At 46.9% G+C, this 27,461-nt stretch overlaps 1 protein-coding gene across 6 annotated transcripts in view; it reads right to left on the bottom strand.

Moving 5' to 3' along the window:
- ZC3H7B (zinc finger CCCH-type containing 7B) overlaps nucleotides 1-24,576 on the bottom strand; it is a 43,816-nt gene extending 19,240 nt beyond the window's left edge. The window contains exons 1-15 of one of the 6 annotated variants that reach the window (XM_035335112.1): nucleotides 24,073-24,576; nucleotides 18,292-18,352; nucleotides 16,628-16,661; nucleotides 16,056-16,253; nucleotides 15,025-15,183; nucleotides 11,880-11,960; nucleotides 10,534-10,593; nucleotides 9,050-9,092; nucleotides 5,060-5,319; nucleotides 4,384-4,732; nucleotides 3,305-3,414; nucleotides 2,349-2,511; nucleotides 2,101-2,262; nucleotides 1,069-1,274; nucleotides 249-349 (exon numbers count right to left, since the gene is read on the bottom strand). In XM_035335112.1, coding sequence (XP_035191003.1) covers nucleotides 249-349; nucleotides 1,069-1,274; nucleotides 2,101-2,262; nucleotides 2,349-2,511; nucleotides 3,305-3,414; nucleotides 4,384-4,732; nucleotides 5,060-5,319; nucleotides 9,050-9,092; nucleotides 10,534-10,593; nucleotides 11,880-11,960; nucleotides 15,025-15,183; nucleotides 16,056-16,253; nucleotides 16,628-16,661; nucleotides 18,292-18,344 — 1,979 coding nt within the window. In that variant the 5' untranslated portion in view covers nucleotides 18,345-18,352; nucleotides 24,073-24,576. Of the gene's footprint in view, nucleotides 1-248; nucleotides 350-1,068; nucleotides 1,275-2,100; nucleotides 2,263-2,348; nucleotides 2,512-3,304; nucleotides 3,415-4,383; nucleotides 4,733-5,059; nucleotides 5,320-9,049; nucleotides 9,093-10,533; nucleotides 10,594-11,879; nucleotides 11,961-15,024; nucleotides 15,184-16,055; nucleotides 16,254-16,627; nucleotides 16,662-18,291; nucleotides 18,353-24,072 lie in introns of those variants that run through there. The other 5 variants (XM_035335117.1, XM_035335104.1, XM_035335124.1 and 2 more) reach the window with 5 other exon arrangements.
- Nucleotides 24,577-27,461: the final 2,885 nt, after the last annotated feature.

The raw sequence follows: 27,461 nt of genomic DNA, 5'->3' as shown, positions 1-27,461 counted from the left end.
CAGAAGCAAACACGCAGGGAGAAGCATACAGCACTGCTGATCATGCTTTAAGCTACCCTGTGACTGGAACCCACGGGAGGGAGGGAGGGAAGGAGAAAGGGAGGGTGAAAGGGAGGGAGAGAGAAAGCAAGAAAGAGAGAGAGGAGAGAGAGAAGGAGAGAGAGAGAGAGGAGAGACCAGGGGCTTGGAGTTAAACTGGCTGGACGTGTGAGAGATTGCTCCTATCAGCACAACCAACATTCACTCACTTGTTGTCATGGAAACTGTGTTTGGCAGAAAGGTTGGAGCAGACAGCTGGTGTGTCCTTGGTCCCTTTGCTGATAATACGGGGTTTGCTGTCAAAGCAAATCTGAGAAGAGAAGAATTAGCATGCTGGGAAAATCTTAGACAGAAGTGAACCAGAGCCATTTTGCTTGGAAGGGGAAGAAGAAGCAGAGCCAGCCTATTCTAATGTTCAAAGTTAGAACAAGCCTGGTGAAAACTTTGTGGTAGGGCTTTAAAATAAAGTAAGTGAACTTTTGGAAAGGCTTCAGGACAACATTTTTGGCTCATTCTCAACAGTATTTTCCACTGCGGTTGGAAAAATTTTGGTCAGAGCCACATATTCTTTCCCAGTTGGACAACAGAGCAAGAACAAGGGGGAAACGATGGGGAAAAATAAAAAGAAAAGCCAGCCCTTCACATATAACACCGCCAACCTGGGGAACTCTCTGCTGCAGTGCGTCAAGAGGGTAAGAGCTAATCCTTAACTGACTGAGTCAGTGGTTCAGCACAGGCAGCAGGCGGGAAGCTGCTTCGTTATGGGACTGCGATTTTTAAAGCAGCTGGAGCCAAGTTATGCTTCAAAATAACACCTCAAGGCAGAAGAGGAGGGTGCTCCCATGTGGCTGTGTGCACCTCATGCAGCTGGAGGATTGAGGAGAACTACCTCGCCCTCCTCCTACGTGGCTGCATGCATTGCTCACTGTCCTTCTGGGCACAGGGCACTGGCTGGGGCACATCAATGTCCCAGCAGAGGCACACGGAGGACATGCTGAAGGGTCCAATTCCCTCTCCCCAGTCCTGTACCTCACAGAGGAAGGTGAAGATGCCCTGATGTTCCTTCAGGAGCTTGGCAATGGTGAGGCTGCTCTGCTTGATGCCACCTAACGGGTCAAAGAGGAGGTCGCGGTTGAGGGTCCCCTTCCTCTCCTCAGTCCACACGTCAATCTCTTCCTGGTGGTACGCGAAGGTGCAGTTATCCCCGTACTTACAGTCCTGCTTGTTAAGCATATCTACAAAGCAACAAACAGCACACACCACCACACAGGGAGGGCGGCCCAGTCAGAAACTAAGCTCTCTTTCGTCTCCTCCCACTGCCCACACCTCACAAGGAGCTGAAAGCAAGAAAACACAGAGTTAAAGAAAAAGAAGAGACATCTCCCCCCAGGTTTGAGTACAGCAGGGCACTCACTGAAGTTAATGCAAACTACTAAGCGGTGACAACCTCAGGTAGATGCCATCTGTTGGGGAAACTGCTTCAGTACGGAGGCCTGCTTTAATGCAGTGCTCAGCCAGGGACAGGCTGCAACTTAACCACCCCCTTTTAAAGCCAATCCGATTAAGCTCTCCTAGCAGCTCAGCACTAAGCTGGGACTGTTGCCTTGGCTATTCCTCCCTCCCCACCTCAGCAGGAGCTTTGTAGTGACACTGCCTCAGGGTCCTGTCTGGTCATGTTGCACAGATGAGCAAAGGAGCAGGCCTAGAGAGCTTTAACCTAGGCAGAGCCACAGACCTACTGTGTGGCTGCTGGGTGGAGTGGGACTAACGCAGGCACGTGTCCAGCAGGCAGATTCTCAGCAAAGCCCTTATCGACAGCACCAAGCCTTGGCTATGCACAGCACCACACTATTTCCTGCTCCACCACTTTCAGATCTGCCTGATCTCTGTGACATGGGAACATCTCCTTTGGTTGTACTTCACAGCCCATGGGCTGCTGGTGGGACAAGGAAGACCCCCAAAGACAGGAAGCAAGACCAATAGAAGACCTCTCCCAGCCGCCCCAGCACACAACTTATAACCCCTTCCCAGCCACCCGCAGCCCTATCCCCTCCAGATCACCTTTGCACAGGTAATACGATCCTACAAAGTTGGTTTTCGTTGGGCGAGGACGGATCCTCTTCCAGGTCTTGTCTTCCGAGTTCTTCAGCCTGCCCAGCAGGATATCTCGCTTGCACTTGTGCTCCAAGCCTTCCCGATAGGTGTAATCACCAGCCTTGGGCCCTGCAGCAGAGAAGAGCCCCATCAGCCAGGGGAGAGGCAAACCCTAGCAGGAGCCAACGCTCCAGGTGGCAGAACAAACACATCACCTGTTTTGGGGTAGCAGATGTGACAGGCTTGTTTGAAGACATGAGTGGACGCCAGGGGGTTCTTCACCAGCAGAGCTGTGTTGGGCATTACTGGTTCTGGCTGGGACAGCAGGTGCTCGGTGACTTTGGGCACAGCTGGGTGACTCACTCCACCAAGGCTCACCTGTGCAAAACCACGCAGACATCACTTCTGAGCTCTGCAGCCACATGGGGAAGAAAACTCCATAACCCCACATCCCACTCCAGTCTCCCAAAAAAACTTCCTCATTTTCTCCCTCATCAAAACATTCAAATCTGAAATGACATTACCAAAAGAGTTGCACAAATCTTTTAAAAAAACAACCAAGTGTTGTATGTTCACTTCAAGGACAGGTCTTTCTTGGTAAGGAGACGCCAATTTTCTATCATGAGACAGAACAAAATGCCCTCCTCACTCCTTCCCATTCCTTCCATCGCAACCAACTCTCAGATCAACCCCACTGCTACCTGGGAGGACAAACAACCGCTAATCAGTGAGTTTTCAGGCAGCAGATTAATCTGAGGATAGAGACTTTCCACTGCAATGACATAACAAGGACAGCGGGACAACAGGAACTGGAGAAGAATAATTTGTGTTCCAAACTTGCTAGCCAGAGATAACCCTAACCCTTTCCCCCAGGACCGGAGACACAGGACAGGAGCAGAACACTTTATCTGGAAAAGCCTCTTGAGAGGGGCAGAGAGGAGCAAAGAACTTCACTAGCCTTAAGACAAACCTGGCTTACTCTGCCCCATCCTTCAGTGTTAAGTGGCTGCTAGATAGAGTGGCCACCTTGGATAAAAATGATGGAACAAACGTCTTCTTACTGACTCTGGGGAAAGCTTTACCTGCCTTGCTAAAAGGCTGGGGAGAACGCTGACTGGGGCAGGTTAAGAAGAGGGGCCCAAATTACCTACATCACCCAAGTCACTACTACCTTGGCTCCAGAGCACCTTGGGACATCAGCATGGGGGAGCGGCTCACTCACCACGGGGGATGGTTTTTGGCTGCCAGGTGGGTGTCGCAGTTCCTGAGGGCTGGTTTCTTCTGGGCAAAAGAAGGGGGAAAACACAAAACAAAACAATCATTTCATGTTCAGAGGAGGTTCTGCTCACAAAAAGATAAATAAATAATTGTGAAATCCATTTGCTTTACTTTTTAAATAACATTTTAGTACTTTTTACCTAAACCACCGATGTAAGTCTTGGGAAAACTCTAGGAGAGGCCTTCTTGTCCCCAAAACCACACTGAACCCATGTATGCCACTGAGTTCTGGCATTCCCAAGGGGGCAGCTCTGAGGCAGCCGAATGCTGAGGTGAATCTGAGTGCTGAAGTGCTGACTGGTCAGCCTCTGTTCTTCTCAAAATATTTTTGCTGCCTACATACTGCGATACAGGGGACAACCTGTCCACGAGGAAGCCTGCCTTCTCTCATGGGACAGGTGGGAACCTGCTTTTTGCACACCAGCCTCCACCATTTGGCTCCTTGTGGCACAAGAGCTCAGTGCCCAATGCACCAGCATGCTTACTGCCCTGAATCCAGATCGGAGGGACCCACCTTGGCCTTCACCAGTTTGCCCAGTGCAACGAGGTCTTATTTCATTTAAAACAGTCACCAGGATTTTACTCATTTGGTCTAAAATGTCAGACACTGGGGAAGGTGGAGGAATCACTACACAGTCTAGCAGATTGTGCCAAGGGAGGCGTCCTGGGTACCAAACCACAGTGAGGCCTCAGTGTTCCTCATTATACACCTTCATGTTCCCTTCTCCCCTGAGACTTCACACCATGCACATACTGGTCATCTGGGATCACACACCCACAGCCCTTCTTATTACTCATGAGCTAGACACACTCAGCTGCTCTGCAATAGACAACACTCTGCCTTTCCTCAACATTTGTACTCCTGTTCTGAGCAGGGAGAGCTATCCGACAGAGCTCTTCAGCCCTGAAGGAAAGCCCTTGGCAGGCTTTCCCAGGTAAAGCAGCACAAAACCCCGCCAGCCCCACACCTACCAATGGCAAAGGAATCCAAGGCATCCAGTGACCCTCTGCTTGTCCCAAAGGAGTCCAGGGCATCGAGCCGCGAGTCTGTGTAGGGGAGCAGATCCAGGGAATCCAACGAATCCAAGGTGGAGCCACCACTTCCCCCCGGCGGGGGCTCAAAGGCGTCCAGCACAGAGGAGGAGGAGAGCTGCTTGGTGGGATCCATCACCAGGCCGAAGGAGGCAGGTGGCAGCGGGGTGGAGACGGGGATGCTGGCCGTCACGACCGGGGGCAGCAGCGGAGTTCCCCCCGGGAACACGGGGATCAGCTGGGGCATCTCCGTTGGCAGGTTGGTGGGAATGGTGCCCTGGACCAGAGACTTTGGGGAGTTGGGCAAGAGGAAGAGAAGCAGCACGTTAGAAACAAGGAGCAGGGAGTGAGTGAGAGTAAAGAGAGAAACAGGCTTCCAGTCAAGCGCATGCTGTATTATCTGACTGGAAAGGACACCCGGCAGACCCATCCACCAGCAGACTTGTCCCGACCTTCCCATCCCATCCACCTGCACCGCATACAGCCCGGAATTAATGAGTTTTGCCAGAGGAAGAGCAACGATGAAAGACTGACAGAAGGAAAGAGGCAGCACGCATATGCGTAAGCTCCAAAAAACGATTTGGAACAAGAAGCAGGGGACCCATGCAGCTCTTACTAGAGGGTATGGTGACCCCTCGGCGAGGGAGTCCAGGAGGGAGTCCAGTTCTTCCCCGATGATGTCCCCATCTGTGAAGTCCTCCATGCTCTCAGGCACTGGCAGGGGCACGCAGTCCGGAGACGGGAGCAAGCTGGCAGCAGGGAGCGAGGTAGGCAGGCCCTTTGCATCTGAGTCTGAGGGCAAAGGGGCCAGCCCCTCGCTCACAGGGATGGAGGTGGCCACGGGAGCCGGGAGGCACTGCAGGTCCATAGAGCAGTCTGTGACGGGGGAGAAACAGAGCCAGTCACCCAGGAGAGCCTCTTGCAAGGGGCAAGCAGAGCACAGCCTGGAGAAAAACAGTACTGTACAGCTCCATCAAATCACAAACACTGAGTACATCGAGTTTTCAGAGGAGGGCTCTGGTCTGAAGAGTTCTTGCCCTTTGATATTTGTTCCTGATCTCCAGTGGCTCACTGATAGCTGAAACATGCTCTAAAGGCCAGTGCACAGACTGACTGTCCGGACCTGGCAAGCAGGAACCAGAACAATACAAAGCCTGTGGCTGATCACTTACTGAATTTGCTGCGGCCAGGACTGAGGGCCAGGGGCACGTAATCCCATTTCTATATAACCCACCGCCTGGTGTTTTCTTTAATGTTTCTCATTAATGCACTTGGCAGAGATCACCGCCTCTTCTGCTCCTTGGAGCTTCGATATCCCAGCTGAAAGCTTGCTTACCCGCACCCCCTCTCTAAACCCTCAGGCATTCTGAATGGCAGAAGATAAAAACACGAGGTCCTGCTGGGACGAGTCAGAGATCAGGGGCTCAGACCAGGCTGTGCTAACAACGTGTCCCCAAAAAACCCCACTCAGCTGTCTCTACCCAAGAAGATTTCCTGTTCGAGTGCTTCCTGATGTCTGCAGGTGGGAGGATGATCCCCATTTCCCCCCTCAACACTTCAGCACCAAACATCCCCTTAGAAACTTCTGTGAGCAAGGGCTTGGGCATGAGGGGAGCAGGGATTTTTCCTAAGGTTTCCTTACCCTTCTGGTACACTACAGAAAAGCTAAGATGTTCCCATCATGCAAAATAAACCTCTGTTAAGTGAAGTTAAGGTTACAAGCACATATTCCTCACAGAAGAGCATTTTATTCTCAAAAAAAAAATATTAAAGGTTAAAAAAAAAGTTCAAATGTTAGAAATTCAGAAAATGCAGCATTACATTTGCAGTTCTCAAACCAAGCACCCAAACTACCTTAATTCTGCCCCTGTGAAGATGTCCTGGAATAAAAGAAAAGAAATCAGAAAAAAAGGTGCTACCTTCTCCATCCATACAGCAGTGGCTGCACTGTATCTGTGGCAGTCTAAGGCTGTGAGCAAGGCTAAGCTTGGAGGGAGAGACAACAGCTTTTATTGGAAGGACTGATAAGAATGGAAAGAGACTAGACAAGCTTCTGAGATGCAGATCTTCATCTAAGGAGAGATACTGCATCGTGTCTGTATGAGCTCTGTGTACTCAGCCTCCACGAGACCTCAGTCATCCCTTTCTACGTGGGGCTGTAACGCCACATCGCTGCCTGAGGACCATGTGGATGCCTTCCTCAGAGCCAGCTCAGCAAACCAGCAATTCCTGCAACCCCCCGAGTCCCAAACAAAACAGCAGCAGAGCTGACACACACGCACGGGTCCCTTTATCTCCAGCCATTGCCCACTGCAACCTTTCCTCCTGGATTTTTGTCGTGAGCAGGAGGACGACAGCCGAGGTCGCTGTGCAAAGCGCTGGAGGCCAAGCCAAGGCAAAAGGCAAGGGAAAGCAGGGGGAAACAGCAAGGAACAGATACCAGTTCCCCTCACAACTTTACACATCCTTCTAAAGCCATCCCTCAGATCAGGCCCAGCCCTAACCCCATGCCCCCTTTGCGAGGACTTCTCTCAGCTCACCTCCCTTCATCGCGGACCCTCCAGCCACGCTCAGGAGCCAGCCATTCAGCTTCCCCTCGGCGCTGGCCTCATCACTGGTAGCTCAGCCAGATTTCCCTCAGTACAAAGGGACTGCTTGTCCCTTCCCATTTTTCAGATGTTTAAATCTGGAGTACTGTCAAGATCCCTCCGAGGGCCAACGAGAAGTTTAGGACATGCTGGAGGGGCCAGGGACACGTGCAGGGGGGAGCAGAAGGGTTCCCAATGATACGGCCTCGAGGGATCCAGAAGCACAAACCTTCTCTGAGGAATGAGTGAGGCCTCCCGTTCCCAGTCAGACTGGGAAGCAGAGAAATGTCCTCAAATGCCCTAAGAGGCCCAAACCCCTGAAGAGCTGAATGCGTGATCAGAAGGCAGAGAAAGGAAGCCCCACAGCTCAGTGCATGAGAAGGGCAAGGAGAAGACAAAGGAACCAAGAGATCCCACTGCCTGCAAACAGAAGAAATGCCTGCTCCCCTCCCCGACCACCCAAACCCTGCCCTCCTTCCAGCCACCCGCTCCGGATCCCCTCCATCCTATCCCCTTCCCTACCTCTACCTTCCCATTCCTGCTTTCCCCAGGATGCCCCCATCTACTGAGCTTGACCATCAGCCACCGTGCCCAGAGAGGTGAATACAGCCTTTAAAAGCCCTGTTTCTCGCTCGGCGTCCCAAACCGCAGTTGTTCCCCCTGTGCATTCGCTGGCCGAAGGCCATACTGAGCCATATCTGAGCCATGATCTGTGCGGGGCAGGGCCGAGTTAATCAGATGACTTCAAGCAAAGCATGAAGGAAGGGGCTTCAGGAGTTGGCATCTCGAAACAAAACAAAACCAAAAAACCACCCCCACCAAAACCCCACAACAACCCTACTAAAAAAGCTTTTAAGCTGAAATGCTCAAGGTAGCTGGCACCCAGAGCTCTCCTGAGAGCGTGCCAGTCTTGGGGCAATGGGTAACATATCATTTCAGGGGCTTTGAAAAGATCTAGCAGAAAATGTTCTCTCTGCCTGAACTGCAGCAAAGCTGGCATGCTGCTCTTACAACAAATCCTGACTAGACAAAGAGCCTCCTGGATGCAGGCATTCTTCACGCTGCAGTTACAGCCCGGTTCATCTTAGCACAGTGAGATAATAAGAAAAACTCTCTTTGTTTTGTCGAAGTGGGTCTCATGATTGCATGCAGCCTTCAGTTATCAGACTGGCATTCAATGGAGAACGAACATGTTTTCCAAACCAGACACCAAATTATCATCATGGACTATGAAATTAGTGTCTTTCTATAAAAAGAGCAACAGCCAACTGTGGCGGCAAGCCTTCACGCTTAGCACCTTTCAAAGGAGCAGAGACTGACATGCTCAGAGGCACTACTTAAATGCTCCAGCACACGAGAGAGGGCAAAGCACCCACCTAGCCTTTCTACAGGGGCAGAGTTAAGGTCACTCGATTCCCAGCATGAGAAAATCAACCCTGTGGCCCTCACTCTGCTCCTCCTAGGTGCCTAACACAGAGCGAGGCTCTCCCTGGGGCCCTCCCAGCTCCTTTTGTTTTCAACTCCTCCATCCCAACGCCCTGGAGGGCCACACGTGCTCAGAGCACAGACAGTTGCCTACAACCTTAACTTCACTTTATCTAGGCTGTTTTGTCTGGGAGCTTACAGAAGAATTTCAGAAGCTTTGCCAAGCCCAACTTTCAGAGAGAACAACTGGAGGAAGCTGTGTACCTCAGCAGATCCTTTTAATTCCTGGAGATGTCCCTCACTGGGCCCGGACAAAAAGCTTTTCTGTAGGAGGTACTAGCAGGTAAGAACCTGCTCTGCCTCATTTTCCCCTCAGCCAGTGCCTCAGTAGCTTACTCCAAATCTCAAGATGCGAGGAGAAACCAGTTAAGGTAAGAATCTCATATGCTCCTGCTTCCCACCATCTTTTCCTCCTCCTAGTCATCACAGTATGCAGAAGAGCCACAAATGAAGATGATGAACCTCTCAGGCCCACCAGCCTGGTCAGACACCTTACTGACAAGACAAAAATCAGAGAAGAGAATTGTCTTTACCTGTGTCAATGTCATCAATCGATCCCAAACCATTGGAAGTGGTCTGCAAAGAGGGCATAGGAAAGAGGAGAGAAATTATCACCACAAATTCATCTCTAAAAAGATATTCACACTTCACAGATGAGACCCTTTACTACTCCTAAACATATTTGGCCCTTTTCTTTTATTGCCTCTTTCAGTGCAAGAGCAGTAAACCCACTGAACTTTACAAGGCCATTCATCCAAAGAGCCTGTTCATTTTCACCTTCAGCAGTGCACTAGTACTGTTTCTGCAAAGGGCACCAGCTCTGCATAATGCCCAACCATGTGAGCGAAGCCATGTACACAGACTTGGCTTTTTCATGTGAGCATGAGAATACTGTGTCCCAAGTCTCAGGACAGACCCGTCGGTCAGCCCCGTGCAGTGTGAGATCTGATTAGCCTGATCTTACACAACATTCCTTCTCATAGTTCACATATTTTGCAATCTAATAACCGCAAACTTTTACAGCAAACTCAAAACAGGAAAAGGTTTCCGCCAAGACAACTGCTGACTTGGAGCTTCAGGCAAGGAATAAAAAAAGCCCGTATTTTACAGAAACATAAACAGAGGCAAGTGTGTGTGCTTTCAGCTTAAACTTATAGAGGTACTAGGAAAGCATTACATTTGAGATACTGCATCTACTGCAATCATTTTTGCAACTTCTACTGTTTGCAGTATTATAATTTCTTGCAAAATGGAAGATTGTCAAATCAAAAACTAGATACAACTATAAAAGACAGCTGACTTGCCCCCCTAGAAAGATGTGCAGGCAAGTCACTGAGCAGTGGCAGGTAAACTGATTCTTTAGTAACCCCTCTTGTCACACCAAATGTCAATTTTCATGGCTTTACGGTTTGCTTGCTTTAAGGAGTTGTGTGAAGTACCAAACAGCCTGTAAAAGCATCAAGCATCAAGGCTTTTTTTCTTCTTCTTCTTCTTCTCCTTGGTAGCCAGTGGTGGCACACGGAAATTGGCAATTTCAGGTGTTTTGCTTTATTATTTGTACAGAGCCCTGCCCAAGCTGGACCTTCCAGTTCAAAGAACAACAGAAAGAATACATAACCCATGTATGTACCTTGCTCAATTCTGGACCACGAAACTACCTTGCATGATTTAATTTCGTATGTTTCTTCAGCAGTTGCATTTTTTGATTTTTTACTTACTGTTGTCCTAACCGTGTAAAAACTTGAAAACTGAAACATCTTTAAAATACACAACAGAATAAACATTCACAGTAAGTACAAAAAACAATCACCTTCAGCAGACTGTTGATAGCAAAAGTGTTTTCACCAAAAATATTTTCAAAGAAATTAATTTCCTTGACAGTATTTCTTAAAGGGGGAACGTGCTAATTAGAACATTTAAATCCTAGGAGACAGCTGTAATTGTGCATGCAAAAAAAGCTCATAAGCATTCCAGTTGCAATCCACGAACAGTAAGAACTACAGGGTGCAAACTATACCTGATTTGACAAATTGATTGATGTGCCATTACTGAGTAGAGAGAATGTTTCCAATTCCTGCTGCAAGGAAGAGAGATGTCTTAGAACAAAGGCAAGTCATGAATGCTTGTAAACGAGGTCAAGCTGGGTTACAATACAGTTTTCCTTTCAGGCAAATAAATAAAAGCTACCCCAACAGGCATACCTCTGTGTACAAGGGTACAGTTTTCTGAACGCTGGCAGTGCCATGTATTTATCATGGACACCTTAGTGCACAACACGCAACACCTAATACACAATCACAAAGTGAAAATGGTCCCTAAGTAACACAAGTTTTTGCCTTTTCATAAAAACAGTACTGCTCTGGGAAGGCTTTACACCACTGGAATGAGAGCTGGAAGTCAACACAAGAGATAGCAAGGCATTACCAAAATACCAATCATCAGCTTTCACGTAATAAGTCTGGATTTTCTGATCTTTGTTTTTCTAACTTACCTACAAAAAATAGTTCAGAGTAAAACTTCCCTTCCTCAGAGTGCTGAGAGTTGCTACAACATCAAGGGGTTTTGGGGTGGGCTGATCACACGTGAGCTTTGTCGCGGAGAGGCATATAATGCCAGAGCAACATTTTCCCAAAAAGCTCTCTGCAGACAGACCGGATGCCCAGGGATCACATCACCAAATACTGCAAAGGTGCTCCCCTGGAGGTGCTCTATACACTACTTTGCACAGGGCTGAGGATGCAGCTGTCAGTCATTCAGTGAACATGCAGGGAACACTAGCTGATGCTGCTTACTCCTGAAAACGCACCCCGGGATTTTACATGAGCAAGGCAGGTTTATCCAAGAGGGCCTGCAATGGCTTAACGCCCTCTAGCTCCATCCCGGAGTATACATTTCCATACCCACAGAGCACGCCAGTTACTGCAGCACTTTCTTTTCGAGCCAGGTTACAGATACAGCCACTGGGGTCAATTAACTGGACACACGGCTTGATTTGGCTGCCTTCTTTCTTAGCATCTGCCCAGTTGCATACCTGACACGTTCCCCTAAGAAGGAAAGGATTGTAAGGCAAAATCTCCTTTGAGATCAGGCCAGATGGAGGTACAGGCTCCCAAATACATCAGAGGCTTCTCCCGCATCACCAGCCCGGATTAGCTGGAGACACGGGAAATGTCCCAGCAGTAGACCCAGGGCAGCAATGGGGTTAGAAATGGATTAAGGTAAAGGTGAGTCAGAGGGTCAGGCAAGCAGGGTAGCCAGCAGCCCGCTGGAGGAACTGCATGGCAGTATACGTGTGTCTTCTGCAGAAGTAAACCTGAAAGAGTCAAAGGATGTTCTCTAGGAAAAGAAAAAAAAAAGTCATACCTGAGGCCTTTTGTACGCTTTCCGAACCCTCAGTCCCAGCTTCTGGGCAAGCTCCTGTCCCAGCTGCGTGACACTCTCATCCTGGGGACAAAAGCATTGCAACGACACGTTCAGTTCAGTGTCTTGTGGCCCACAAAACAAAACAAACAGGAACGCAGCTCTCCACACTGGGCTGCGCCAAGAAGCCTCACTTGTGGACAGCAGCAGGCGGACAATTGCCAGAGCAGCCCTAGGAGAGCCCATGCGGACCAGAGTGTTCTTGTTCCTGCTTGAGACACTGAGGTTGCACCAGGACCTCACCCCACGCTCTTTTGATGCTGTAGAAAATGAGAAGCAATTACCTGCTTGCAGGAAAGCACCAGCTCTCTGAAGGCAGGGTTCGTGACTGCCATTGACAATATGGCTGAGGGGGCTGCAACAGGTGGCTGGGGGCTTCCACAAGGTCCCCATGGCTGGCAAGAAGGAGCCTGCATGCCTTCCTACATGCACAGGCTGCGTGCCTTCCCTTTCTGCCAGCCACAGAGCTAACAAACAGTTTTGATATGCAGACAGTATTTACTAGCCTGGTTTGTTTGTACAGCTGAAATCAAGTCTCAGTTTCCAACTTAGTAGCTACCAGGCCCTTTCACCAACTCCACCTCTGGTTAAACAGCCTCAGCTTAGCCAAGCAGATCCTTCTGCTTCCTGCCCTGCATGCCATTAACCATCCTCCCTCTCTACTTACTATGTAATTCTTTTTTTTTTTTTTTTTTTTTTTTCCAGCTTCCTTCTCTCTGAAGGTTCATCCTTTCTCTTTCAGCCCCTCACTAGCCTCCTGGTCTTCTATCCCACAGTATCAGTAACTCTTCCCCTCAATTTGGAGTGCCAAATTTTGACTCTACTTGCTCCCCATACCCTCAACGTTGGTCAGCTCACTGTCTTCTCTGAACTCAGTGAAGAAAAAATCTAGTTTGCCCATGTCCCCTTCTCTCTCCATCTTACACCTCTTCAGGATGTACCTTCCTCTCCTGAAACTGTCCCCATACACTCCAGAAACCTACTCTTGGTCAAATCTTATGGCTGCTTCTCCCTCCTCACTTTCTTCCAACTCTCAGATCTTTCTGACACCACCATCACTCTGTCTTTATTAATACTGGACCCCAATCATGTTTTCAGTTCTCTGTTTGCCTCTGGTTCTTCTGCCGTTCCAAACGCTCTCTCAGGTGTTTTCTGAAGTCTGTCGTTTTCCTGCTCCTTGTGGAAAATTCACCAGGAAGACCCCTAGCATGATCGCTTTTCATTGATCTGACACTGACACCTGCCAGGTTCGCCCTATCCAACTCCGCATTCCATCGTCACTCTGACGTGTTCTCTCTGATGCTTGGCTAAGATCAAGAATTTATTTTTCTCTGGACTACCTCCACCTCCCAACAGCATGTAGTTAATTGTGGTCCTTTTTGTCATGAAGGCCTGAGGGCTTACTTTCTCTTTGTCATCTTCTAGATCTTTCTTTAGCCTCCTCAGCCAAATACCACCATCAGGCGCTTCCTACCTCCCTCCTAAACAAGAGGATGCTCAGCAAGTGCATGCAAAATGCTCTCCTCCAACATCCTAAAAAAATAAAACTTAAATAAAAATATGCTGCTGCCTCCCTTTGTGCCATGCAAAAAGCAGACCACAGAGAAGTATCAGCCTCACCGTGCCGGGAACCTCTGCAAACTATCAGCGCTGATTTGAGTATCTGCAAACTATCAGCGCTGAGTATCTGCACCTGATTAACTCTCCTAGACAATGAGTCAACTGTGGGGCAGTGCCTTCATCACTGCAAGTTTTAATACTTCCCCTGCTTTGACCACAACAAAGTTCTCAACTGTTACGGCAACGCAAGCTGGAAGCACCTGGTTGCTCCAGAGGCCTAGCAACTGGTGTAATGGGAAGAGAACTGAGATGATGGATAGCATGACTTGCCTTTGATGCAGAGGAGGCGTGTGATTTCTGTTATACAGGCAATAAGGCAATGGGATACTTTAATTTTCAAGACTGAACTGTTTAGAGCCATGAATGCAGATGTCTTGATACAGAACTTGTAAGGTTGAGTTATCCTGACCCAGAAAAGTTTGATAAAATGTTTGTAGACCACCATGACCGTTATGTTTTAACCATACACTAAAGTGGCTCAACTGCATTGTGAGATATAGCCACATGCAGCTTTACATGAACAGATGTATGAGATGCCTTTGTTTATAAAAGGATTTAAGAACTAACATAATACCTTCAGTGGTTTTGGTCACCTTGTTCTGCCAAGTCAAGGAAACCATGCATATAAAAGGAGCAACTAACTGCTAACGTGGCTTTGCTTTCAAAGATCGCTTCTGTAATTCTAATAAAGAAGGAAAAATTACCTTCTGCTGAAGCAGTTGCATTTTTCTTGTAACATCATTACTCTGATGGATCAGAATCAAATTTAGCAAAGACAACCAGTGCCCAGTAGTATCTAATCACAGTCTATTTATCTGTTTAATTATCTGGCCTATAAGAAGGCTCAATAAAAGCATTATTAGGAAAATACCTAGGGCCTAATATATGGAGATAGTCCCCGCTGAAGGAAAAAAACATTCATACACCTGTGAACATACCAATAATCACCTAGGACTCTTTCACATGTCCCTCAAGAAATAATAAAGAACCTTTATCAGCTTGCCTTAGCAATTATTAACTAAAACATCAGACATTTTTATCCAAAACGGGAAAAGAATACATGTTTTTCTTACAGGGCTCCAGTTCCTATTTGTGTTACGCTCCTAGTATTCTCATCAGGCATATAAAACCAGCTAACTAAAACAGTCTCATGGCCTTAGATCCTATTCTGCTAGGGCAAGTTTTTGCTCCTCACAAATAGGCCAGCAAACCTGCTGCAACTAACCAGCGTCTCTGGCTGGCATTGTGTAGATGGTGACTTGGACTGAAGAAATGTAAGAGTTCAAACATCCTCTCCAACAAGAGAGAGAGAGAGAGAGAGAGAGAAGCTTCCTGGGCATAAGCACGTCACCAGGAATAGACAACTTTCCCCGTCCTCTATCGTCAGGTGTCACACTAAACGCTAAGTGATGGAAAAGCAAGGTGGTGAGCCACAGAAATCGAGATGAGGTGTGAGACAAAAACTTACATGGGGGAGGGACAGCAAACACCGGCTATTACACTCATATGCCTCTTTGTGTCTTCCAAGTTCATTTAAAGAGCGGGCTTTCCGGAAGAGTGCTCGGATGTTCTCCTTGTCGAGACCTAAAGCCTTCTCGCTGTCTTCTAGTGCCTTCTCATACAACCCCTGCATGGAAGAAACCACCTTGAGTCAGATGTGGCACAGTAGACTAATCCCTCTCTGTCTGAATCCAAGTGCTGTATCTCTCAGCAGAAATATAAAAGTATGTAAAAGGCAGTTGGAATTACATACATTACATCACATGCAAACAGAAAAACTTCAGTAATAGAACATTTAGTTAAGTCTTCAAAACAAAAAACACTTCAAAGTTTGTGAATGCTAGAATTTAGGCTGCTTGAGCAACCTTATCTTACTTCCCCCTCTACCTTGGGCATGTTACATTTGACAGTCTTTAATTATGTGACTGCCTGCTACTTTTTTTTCATGGCTCTCAATCTCATTATGAACAGAATGGACCTGCTTTGGGGTTGTGCCATAAAGGAAAGCTGTTGCATTCCTGAGGAAAATGGAAGAACACAGCCTTTTAGAGCCTGAGCATTTCAGAATCATTTTCCATATGTGTACTGAAAGCTCTGCCACGACCCAAAACCTTCTCTCTCACTGTCTTCCAGTGCCTCATAGATTTGAGGAGGCAAACTTCCAGAACAACACTCGAAGAGTCAGTACTGGAAGGCACTGATTCTTTACAATCTGATCTCCAGACTGTAAAGAACTCCAAAACTCCTCACCAACACAGACCTGAACTGCTTTCTCAGTTCCTTAGGCCTGACAAACAAAAACAGGCCCCCTCTCCTTCACATCCTTCTGGTCTTGCAAGACGCAGTGTACAGTGAGGAGGTATCAAAGTTCTCAATGTGTCACCATCTCCTCCAGTGCTGGGGTTGAATCCCCTTCTGACACCTTTTCCAATCGCACGGAACCCAAAGCAATCCAGCTGTCCACGCTGGCTCTTGGGGATGACCTGGGAAGGCGCTCACCATGGCAAAGTAGCAGGCAGCTCGGTTGACATGCAGCTTGCACAGGAGTTCCTTTGGGATGGTCACCTCGTCGGAGGCTGCGTAATCCGCCACATTCAGCCCTTCCACATACTGTACCAGTGAAAGCTTGAAATCCTTCTCTCGAAACAAATCATTGCCCTCTGCAAACAGATTTCTCACCAGCTTCTGCAAAAAGGCCTGGGTAGTAGGGAGAGAACAAACAGACTGAAATGGAGATCCAGAGACAGGAGCAGTTTCCCAGTTTCCCATTTCCTTCCACGTATTTTAGCAACCTTCCTCCCCACTAAGATTCTCCTGCCTCCCTACTCTCCTCTAAAAAACAACAGTCTTTTGGTAGATGAGAATAATTCAGTCAAATGTCCTTCCTTCTTGAACACTCAAGTACCTTCTTCTTTCCCTGAATGTTGTCCTTGTCAGAATCCTTAAAGCTTTAAGTTTTATACAAACCACCCCATGCTCTCCACTCCTGGTATGTAAACTAATGGCTGTGCAATAGAACAAATCTTATTAACCAAAGGGTTCCTAACATCACAAAACATGCTTTTAATTACCTCATAATCTTCTTGGCTTAAGGGTAATGTGGACCTGAAAAAAAAAAAACAGGAAAAAAGTTTGACACAGGCATCCATGCAAACACTTTTGTTTGATGAAGACACTATCCTTCCAGTCCTGTTTTGATGACCTCAGTGAGTTACCAAACATTTTATCACTTTAAAGGCAGCTGGGGTGAAGAGAACACAACTAGGGAGCATTATGTTCAGTGATGGCCACTGTGGCACCAAGAGAGGGTCAGGTCTCAGAAGGATTTGAGACTAGTGGAATCTTATTGTCAGCATATATGATCTTTGGTAATGTTGCCTTCAGACAGCCACCTGTAAAAAATATTTGAGAAAGTCCCATGAAAGATTGTCATGGAGAATATCAGAATATTTTAAGAGAGGCAACAGACTGGTCCAAGAACTCCTCAAATCCTCTGTGTGATTAAAGAAAAGACATACAGTGATAAATGCAATCACTTTGCTCTGTGTTACCTCAGCCACATGCCTTTAGGCCTATACCACAAACAGAAGGAAAGGAGAAAACAGTCCAAGTGCAGCAGGTCATTGACTTCTGGCTATCTTGGCCACGGCTGCCAGGCTGTGCCACAAAACTGACAGTGCTTGTGTAGACAACACCCACCCCACAACAGCACTGAGACCTAGGCAAAAGGTCCCATTCCTCAAGTCAGACCACCTAGGTCATCCAGGTTTGATCCACGCATATTTTCTTCTCTTCAAATAGATAACATTAAGCTCTAGAGAAATGTTTAGCAACTTTCACGGCCCTCCTGACCTTTGAAATACAGCACTGTATACATGATCTTACCGGTCAGAGAATAAACTTTGATAGATTTCATCAGTACCACAAGGAAATGCTATGGCATTCCAAGAAACATTCATGCTGCATATGAAATTGGACTACTCCTCTTTCAAATCAAAATAAGCCAATAAATGACACTTGCCCCAGTTCAAAGTTCAAGATACATTCCAGAGGCACAGTCAACATCCTGTATTTCTAAATGACTTTGCTTCTGGGAACCATACGCATTTTTATAAATTGTATCAGAATAAACCTCATATCTGCCTGAGACTGCGTTATCAGCCAGGTTTAGTCTCAGACTGGGGTACACGTATGATTGTCTTGCCAGAGGACGTAAGTATGTAACACGGGAAACTTGGCTTTTTTTTCTTACTGTGGATAAATAGATTTCAGCCATAACTGCGGGACTCAAAGCAGACCTTAAGAAAACAAAACGAAACAAAAACCTGATTACTATCTTGCTGCTTCCCTACTCACTATGCAACTTGGACCTTAGCACTTTCGCTAACTCAGCCACTGTAGGGAAAGCAGTCCTGTACTTCATAAGGAAGTACTTGGTCTCATAGTTACCATGCAAGCAATCACCCCAAGCTCCAGAAGGCCACAGATTTTCAGAGAAGAGTGACATGAGGCAACAACCACACTGGCAACTGTAAAAGACCCAGGCCATCTCTTCCTGCTACCGGCAGCATGCGGGGCACCTGGCAATTCATTGACCCTGCTTTCCCTACCTACAAAATGGGAACGCTGTGTTCCTCCCTACAAAAGGTGAACAGGAAGAACTCAGTTCCTACAGCCCTCGATCTAACGATAGCCAACTCCAAAGCCACAGGAAACAATGAAGTTGTCCACTTACTGAATGAACTGAAGTCCTTTCTCTATTTCTTGTTTTCTCTTCTGTCTCTCCATTATAGTTGCTGCAGAGGAAAAAAAACACAACACAGAATGAGTCATTACAGGTCTCACTGGCAATTAAGCAGCACGGTATTTTGTGTGTGCCTGAATTCACTACTAACAAAATGTTCCAGACCAAATGCCCAGAACACCGAAGTCCATGATTTATCCACACAGCAGACAAAGGACAGCCAGCAGCTCACTTCCCTGTATCTGCTTTTTCTCACATGCCATTGCCAGCACACACAGGCAAAGAGGAATCGCTTCAATTTGAGCTCTAAACTTAAGACTCCCGGTAAATAAAGCAATGGGAACCAACTGTAATCATGACTGCCTTCTAGGAAAGGAGGAAAAAAACAACCAGCTTTTTCCCTGCACTGGCAGTGGTATCAGGAATTTGTGCAAGGACCCTCCCACGATAAACAATTTTTACTGCTAGACCAGACTTAAAAACATCTGGAAACACAGCAAAAAGGGATGCTAGGAAGGTGATGGAAATGCTTGCTGTGGTACACACAAAAGGACAAGAACAGATCTCAGCAATAGAAATTTCGTGCTGAAAATCAGCTGGCAATAGCAGCAGAAACTTGGGAATGTTCCTTGGGAGGGAGGACAGGGCTTCCCTCGCCCCGCATGCTCCAGGTCAGAGCGCAGACAAGCAAGGAGTATGTTGGAACCATTTTGGAGTGATGTCCCTTTTCTCAGTTCACATGGGTTTGAAGCACATCATTAGACACATAAGTTTCATCCCCTGCAGTTTGGGGGCAAATATGGGAATAGCTCCTGCCTGACCTCACTCCAAGGTCCGCCACAAAAGACAGTAAAAAAGGGGAGAAGAGATGGCACATTCTGTGGCCAAAAAAAAGAGTTGCTGATGGCCACAAATTTCCCTGCCTTGACATCAACCAGCTGTGATTACAAATGATGTTCAGCATTTGAGGGACAAAGCCAGCAAGCACAGAAACACTGAGATGAGATGGAGCTGAAGACAACATGCTCTCACAGCCTGGGATTGCCTCTGAAGAGATCAGGAGAAAAAGAAAAGTCATTTCTCAACGCTGCAACAGCTTGAAGAGCATTGTCACCTGGCTTCCTTTTATATTAAGGCCATCCCTACCATTCTAAGGTATCTTACGGTACCTATGGTGCATCCAGTCCAGAACAGCTTGAAGGAACCTTTAAGGTACGTGAAAATCAATCCTGACAACTAAGCAAGCCCTTATTGATTGTGCTCTGCACTATGCAAAATGTAGAACTGATACCTGCCCTTCACCAAGAAGGACAGCTGGGAAAAAAAAATGATAGGGGTGAGATAAAGAAAGAAAAGGGAAGAAAAGGTAGCAGCAGTAAGCAAGGGCTTGAAAGAGATACAGTGCACTTTGCAAGTCATCAGACATTAAATTTGAAAGCAATCTGGTCCAAACAGCAGGTAGGAGATTTTAAGCAGCTGCATGTGGAACAGGATGAGCAGCACAGCAAGAAGAGGAAAGCCAGAATGCCAGCAGACAAGGTGAGTGATAATCAGCGTCTTTGTAAAGATTTTTAACAGAAGCGATGGAGAAGAGCAGGTAGACTTCAGCACAACACCAACAGAAGGCCTGCAATGATTTATAAATAACCTAGATAATGAGCAATCAGGAAGAATAACAAGGAGAGTGTGAGGTTAATATTATTACTGGAGCTGCAAGCAGACAGGCTTGGGGGGCAGAAAAAGACACAGTTACTTCATCTGACATTTCTTCTCACATGAAACTCCGAAAAGACAGAAGTAAGAGAGAAAAGACGAGATGAAGAGAAGCAGGAGCTATTTGCACACAAACAGCAGCGAAGGCCAAGGAAGAGGGCAGAGCAACCCCTAAGCAGCACAGGAGAGAACTGTGAGGGACATCAGAGACACAGATGGGGAAAAAGCCACCACGGGAAATGACAAGAGAGAAATTTGGAGCAGGAAGGGGAAGAGTAAAAGAGACAAGGGACCCTTACAAGGGCTCATGAGGGAAAGCACAGGAAGGAAGGGAGGATTTCAAGCTGCCTGTGCTCTTAGCTTTAAATACCCCAGTCGGCCTCACCCAGCCACGCGCATGCTCTGCCTGCTCTGTTTGGATACAGTGGGACTGTACCCGGGTTAGCGAGGTCACTGCTGGTGGCTGTCATCACTTCGTGCTCCTAGCCTGTCCTCCCTGGAGGAGCAACCTTGCTCTTGCTGGTCCCTGACATGAGCCAGACTGGAGGGAACAAAAGGAACAGAAGCGAAGTGGTGGCCCACGGGTCTGATGGAAAGGGAGATTATTGGCGACTGCGGGGAGAGCCGTTGAGCATGGCTGTTCCTCACAAAGTCAATGGCTGCACTCCAAAAATGCTGTGGCACACCTTCACGATTGTGTTTATCCACACAACGGATGCATCACCTTGAAAAGCTTCTGATATGCACAGCCTGCTTCAACCACTGCTACTGAGCTCAGCTCTTTTCTTAAAATACTACTGCAAGGAGTGAGGAAGAGAAGATCCGTACCTGTTCTCATGGCTACCCTGATCCCACTGCTAAACACCCTCCACAACAGGATGTGGGCATATGTTATAACCCAAACTATTTACTGCTGCTTGCCCGCAGGGAATGGCATTCAAATATTACTGACCAAAAGCTGGAGTGGAGCCAAAGGACTACAGGGAAGGGCTCCAAAACATCTCCTTCCTACAGTTAACCAACTCCTCTTGCATCCTGCAGCTGCCCTTCTGTTTTCTCTCTCCTCACCACCACTGCCACCACATCCAACATGCCCATCTCCATCCTTGCTTCATTTAGATGGCTTCACCATCTTTAAATCCCACAATAACCAGCTACAGTTTTGATCCTTGCTACAAAACCATCGTAAAAAAACAAAACAAAACAAAAACCTCTAGACACACTGTTTCCTCTCTGCAGCCCTAGCCTCACCTTCCACAGCGAGTGCTCCCCAACACAAGACCCTCCGCTGCCTCCTTTAGACACAAACCGCAGGCCTGACCTCCCCTCCACACTGCTGCACCCTGGGGCTGCCCCACATTCCTCTCTCCTTCCAAGTGGGTGACCAGCCTCCTCTGCTAGCACTCCACCACACCTTCACACTTCTGTCACGACTTTACACATAAGACTCATCTTCTCGTGGCAACACCCTCAAAATGCACACCCCATGTTGCTGCCCTAACGACCTATTTTATACCTCTTGGAAACAACCCCCGTTCCCACTCAATCCGGCTTCACACCAGCACCTTCCTCCATGTGTTCTCCTCTGTTATGACTGCCCTATTGCTCCTGGAAAATACCATTCAGATTCCTCAAGTCCCTTTTGCTCTTCACAACCCCCCTGCCGCTTTCCAGGCAACCTCGGCCACTTCCGTCTCCCCTTGTCACTCCAGCCTCTTCACCGTGTTTCATTCTACCCTTGGACCAAGCTGCACACACGTTACACCCGCAAACCCAACGCACAGTCAGCCACCGACACGTGCAACGCTTCGGTTCTGCTGCAACCACACTGTGGTTGATGCATAACTAATTTTAAGCACAGAGCTTGCTTAGCTTTTTTTTCTCGGTCTTGTAAATATTTTTAGAAACACGGTGGAAAACATTTCATCAAGCAGTGTGCCTAAATGTCTTTGTTTCCCCCTAAATCTGTCCGTCCAGACTTGTCTGCTCAAATCGCTAGCAGGATTCGAATCCAGGGTATTTATATCCCCACCACAAAGCTCTTATCGTTTCAGTCCAGAGATGTTTATCCTCTCTGGTCCAGCATCTAGAGAGGACTTTATTCATGTTTTGTCAATGAGTTACAAACTATTTGCCAGACAGAAATAAAATATTGCAGATCGGCAAAACGGTTTTCTTGCCTTCAAATGGAAGCATGAGCCAGTAAACAGGGTGACTCAATCACAAACTGGGTAGATTCACTCTACCAGACAACACAAGATGAACAGGAATACTTTAATTTACCTTATCAAGGACCCTGCCAGAGCTGAACGTGGGCAAAGTTTTCATAATACATTTCTGGGATGGCAATGAGTTCACACTTGTCTGACTTCCAGGCTTCGACCGTAACATTTCAGCCAGAAACAAGCACACTGAGATGCAACTGACAGGTTGTAAAGCTGAGACAGGAGCTCAGCCCCAGGCTCTGTGCACTCTCCTCCCTGCAAAAGGCTCCACAATTTGCTAACCTGCAAAGAGGGAATCTTTGGCTGCAGTCTGGCCACCTCAGTGGTGCAGTAAAACAGGTCAAGTCGTGCAGCCCACCACAAACAAGGTCTCCTGCCCATTCCCAGGGGCCACTCCCTGGGTTTGAACACTTCTTACAGCCAGCAACTTTTGGAGTCCCCAGACCCACCAGGTCTAACAACCCCATCCCCTCACCCTCTGGTCCCAGTGAATGTGGGGCAAGTTAGCAATGACACCCTAGCTCCAAAAGCAAGTAACAGCAGCCATCCAACATATCCCCAGGAGGGCAGGCAAAGCCTAAAGAGATCACCCCAGCCCTCCTCACCCCCTTTTCATCTTCCTCCAGCCTCACGCCCCACACTAACACCCCATTTACTGCAGGTCACCTTCCTCCTGCCCCCAGCCCAGTGGGCCCAGCAGTGCAGCTGGGACAGCGGGGTGACATTGCCATCCCTTGGCCACTTGCTCCGGGTCTCCTGCCCACCCAGCTCGCCCTCCCCTGCCTCATTTTAAAATTTCAGTGCGGGAGCTGGCTCGCACACGGGCGAAGCGGCAGTCCCCCCCGCCCCCATCGCCAGCACTAGGCCGCCGATCCCCGGCCTCGCCTAGCGGCCACCGCGGGCGGAAGCGCCACCTTGGCCGGCCAGGGCGGAGAGGGGCCGGCGGTGCCTCCCGCACCCCGCTCGGCTCTGCCAGGCCCCGGCACCACGGCATTATGTCCCCCCAGGTCCTGCCGCGAGGGGTCTACCCCGGCAGAAGATAGCTAGGTTTCCAGGAAAACAGAAAACAAACCCAAACATACTCTTCATCCTTCCCCACCCCCCATCCGCTTAAATAAAAATCACAGATCTCCGGGAGTCTGAGAGGCGACTCTATGAAAAAAAAAGAAAAAATAAAAAGAAAAAAAAAGATAACCTCCCGTTACCCGGAAACTGTCTAAAGCATCTTTTTATTATTATTATTATTATTATTATTAAATAAAAATACAAAAATACAAAAACACAACCTTCTTATTTGATAAACTTTACAAGCCCCTAAGGAAGGTACATCTGAAAAGCTATTCCAGCTGGGCTCCTCTGCTCCTTCACGGGGTTTATACCAAACAAGAAGGGGAAGCTGCAGCCAAAATACAGACCCGAACACAGCTCTCAAAGCTACAAACCACAAACACAACTAATCCTAAGTTTTTAATATAAACCCAGGGGCTTTTTCCCTAGCTATTCAATTTTAGACTACTACCACATTTTTTCCAGGGGGTGGGATTAGGATCTCTGACAATTATTTTTTTGCAAGCCCCACATTTTTGGCAGAAGGGGGGGTTAGCTTCAAAATCTCGCCAATATTATTTTTCTCCACTTTAAAAAAAAAAAAAATGCAATTACACAACGCTTCATCTATGCAGTTCGTATTCGAAACCTTTACTTTTTAATGAAGCAACATCGAGATTTTCTTGTTTCTCCAGTCCACCCCTTTCTACATACATAAACACACACATATATACATTAGGATTAAGGAAAAAATAGCCCCCCAAAATAATAATAATAAAGGACTCACCTCTTCTTGGGTTCTCCCCCCCACACTATGTATAACTTTCCTTGATAAATGGTATTATATTACTAGAGGTATTATTAATGTATTATTACTATAAGTAATAATAATAGTAAGTGCTATTTAATTATAGAAGGGAGCATTCTGCTTCTGGATCGGCTGCCCCTGCAGCTCCCTCCATGTGCCTCCTGAGCTCTTTACTTTCATTTCCAGGTCTCTCGCTCGCCGCTCGTTCTCAGCCGCACCAGCAAGAGAAAATGCCTCCCGCATATCCTCTGGGCCCTAGAGGCTACCGCTTCCCACGGCAAACACGCACGCATCTTTCCCTCCCGGCCAGTTTTGAGATTCTTTAAGGTGAAACAGGCTTAAAAATAAATAAGAATAGTAAAAAATAAAGCGCTGGAATGTTCGAAGCTCCATTCTTATTTTAATACATTTTTTTTTTCCTTTCTGGTTGTCTTTAGCAATATATCGAATATACCCCAAAAGAAAGCCAAGCTGCCTCTGCAGAGTGCCTGTCTGCACGTGAAGTGCAGCAATGAACTCAACTGCAAGACCCCCCCGGGGGGCAGGAAGGGGTATCACATGCACGAAGCGACCCTTTTGCTCAAACACATATGTTTGCTGGGAGGGGGCTATCGCAATTACGTATTCTGAGAAATTATTTATTCTGGCCAGAAAACGCTTATTCCATCCCATACTGCTGAGCAGCTTGCCTGTAAATAAGATCTAAAATCACGAACCTTCCTGTGGAAAGGAAGATACTGTGTGTATATATAAAGTGATATTATTATTATATGCCATTCTATGTTATATAATATACATATATTATACATAATATACATACACATACATATATTTATATTTACACATATGAGCTTAGGCACTTCTTGGGAATGAGATGTTGGGTTATTCTCATTTCACATCTTTCAGTATTTCCAGAAAGTGGATTGTACAGCCAAAATACCCCACGCTGGAGAACCCCAGGAGGTGAGTTATTGGGGGAAGCAGGAGATGGGCACCACAAGTTATGTTGTCCTGGGAAATGGCTGTGAACACAGAGGTACACAGATCACCTTAAAAAAAAAGGTTTCATCTATCCCCGCCCAGCCGCAATGCCATCAACTTCAAATATCCCTCTGAAATGAGCTTTATGCTTGGCTCCCAGCACAGACTCCCTGATAGGATAGGTTCTCCTCTCCCTGAAGGCTTCTGTCTCCTGTCAAGTTATAGTTTCCAGACTGACACTCATTTAAATTATCCCCTCTTTTCAAATGTAACCAAGGACCTGTTTACTTTTCCGTGTCTCACTCCTCCATTTACCATGACCCAAAACAGTGTCACTTATGATTTGCAGCTAAGCAACTCAGACAATATTCAGATGCAGGTAGAAGGCATCATCTAAAATGTATTAAAATTCCTTAGTACTTAAAACATTTTAATTGGAAAAGGGAAGACTTGATTATACTGAGTAGGATTGGCTTCTGGCAGCCCTGTCAACACAATAAACTGATAATCATGAAATATAGGCTGTAAATTGTAAAATGTACCGTATGACATTGGAGAATATACTTTTTTTTTTTTTTTTTTTTTTTTTTTTTTAGGTATTCATTATGCTCTCTGGTACGATCCAAAGATTACTGTTATCTGAGGACAGGACTGTGTTCATTTTTGTTACCTGTTTAGCAAATTCATTACCTCTTATTTTTAGATATTGCCACCATGACAATAGTTGGAGTCCAAGCAAGCTGGGCCTCTACTGTAGAAGTTGCTGGGCAAAACGTTCATTAAAAGATAATCCCTGCTGAGGGGTGGCTTTGGGCAGAAGAAAGGTGGGGCTAGCCTGGTGGGAAAGGTAAACCCAGAGAGCCCTGACGTTGGATCACACAGGGCTGGCAGCATCACAGAGCCATGAAGCATCAAGTGAGTCAGAGAGCCCAAGAAGCCTCCAACCCTGCTCTTGGAGTTCAACATCTGAGAGACAAGAAAAACACTGCAGCTGGATGAGAACAAGAGGGCTAAGGAGAAGCCAAGGAGAAAGAGCAACAAAACCAAAATCTGTACGCAATCAGGAGATATCCTGGAATAAGCACTGTTTTTTAATTCAAGAACATTGAGAACAATTTTCAAGACTGAATTTCCCCATGGAACGTCACGTTTTACTTCCCCCTCCCCAATTTCCTTTGCCTGTTATACTGAGGGCTGACCTGTAAAGTCATAATCCAGCAGATGCTGCCTGCTCATAAAAATGACACCTTTCCTCTGTGGCTAACATGAAGATTCTCATAATTTGGAAGCACGGATATCTCGTTCTTGGGTGCACATATTCAGCAGAGTCAAAATGCCAAAAATCTATATTACAAAATATCTGCAGTGTCATAAAAATGACTTTAATTTCTAAAGCTATTCTTTTGGGGAGAATTAATGTATCAATCTATGCTATAATGGCAAAGTACACTTTCATTCCAATACAGCTGCATCTACAATTACAGGCTTTATTCTTGCCCCTTTGGCTCAGCCAATATTTGGGAGAAAGACAGAGAAGGGAATTGGATATATTTGATATGAACCTGTTTATTGCTAGAGATTGTGATAAGCTAATAACAAGTGCCAAACTCCTTGCTCATAGTTTCTGAGTTCAAGCTCTTTCTCCAGGTCACATAACTTATTCCCTCATCTCCTCCACGTTTTCCGGAGAGAAACTCCTCTTATTATTTATGAGTTAGCTTTTGCTCAAGTTTGCTCTACTGGTTTTTGGCTTTTATTCTTTCAGCTGTCATGGCCCATAAATAAATTTAATTACTTATTCTGTTCTCCCCAAACAAAGAAGGCCTAGTGTGCCCTTCAGCCCCAGTGCAGCCTCCCAAGCCAGTCCATATTGCTAACTACTGACCTTTTTTCCTTATAAGCAGCATTTTATATTCTTCCTTAAAATCACAGTGGCAGAGTTGTGAGAGAGTGAAAAACAACTCTTAGAAATTTTGGGGACCAAATGGCAAGGTAAATGCAGCCTGTTACCAGCTCAATCCTGACCTCACCAGGGATCTGCAGCTGCCACCTGAGATGGTACCCGTCCGTGTCTGCAGGGTGCAACTTGGACGGTGGGAAGGACATTGAGGCCCTGGAGCGTGTCCAGAGCAGGGCTATGAAGCTGGTCCTATGAAGTCCTGGAACACAAGTCCTGTGAGGAACGGCTGAGGGAACTGGGGTTGTTTAGTCTGGAGAAGAGGAGGCTCAGGGGAGACCTCATTGCTCTCTACAACTACCTGAAAGGAAGGTGTGGGGAGCTGGGGGTCGACCTCTTCTCACAGATAACTAGTTATAGAACTAGAGGGAATGCCCTCAAGTTGTGTGAGGGGAGGTTCAGGTTGGAAATGAGGAGGCATTTCCTCTCA

The sequence above is a fragment of the Oxyura jamaicensis genome, chromosome 1 (genome assembly GCF_011077185.1).
Source record: "Oxyura jamaicensis isolate SHBP4307 breed ruddy duck chromosome 1, BPBGC_Ojam_1.0, whole genome shotgun sequence".
In the NCBI taxonomy this organism is placed as follows: Eukaryota; Metazoa; Chordata; class Aves; order Anseriformes; family Anatidae; genus Oxyura; species Oxyura jamaicensis.
This window is presented reverse-complemented; position numbering and strand designations above follow the sequence as displayed.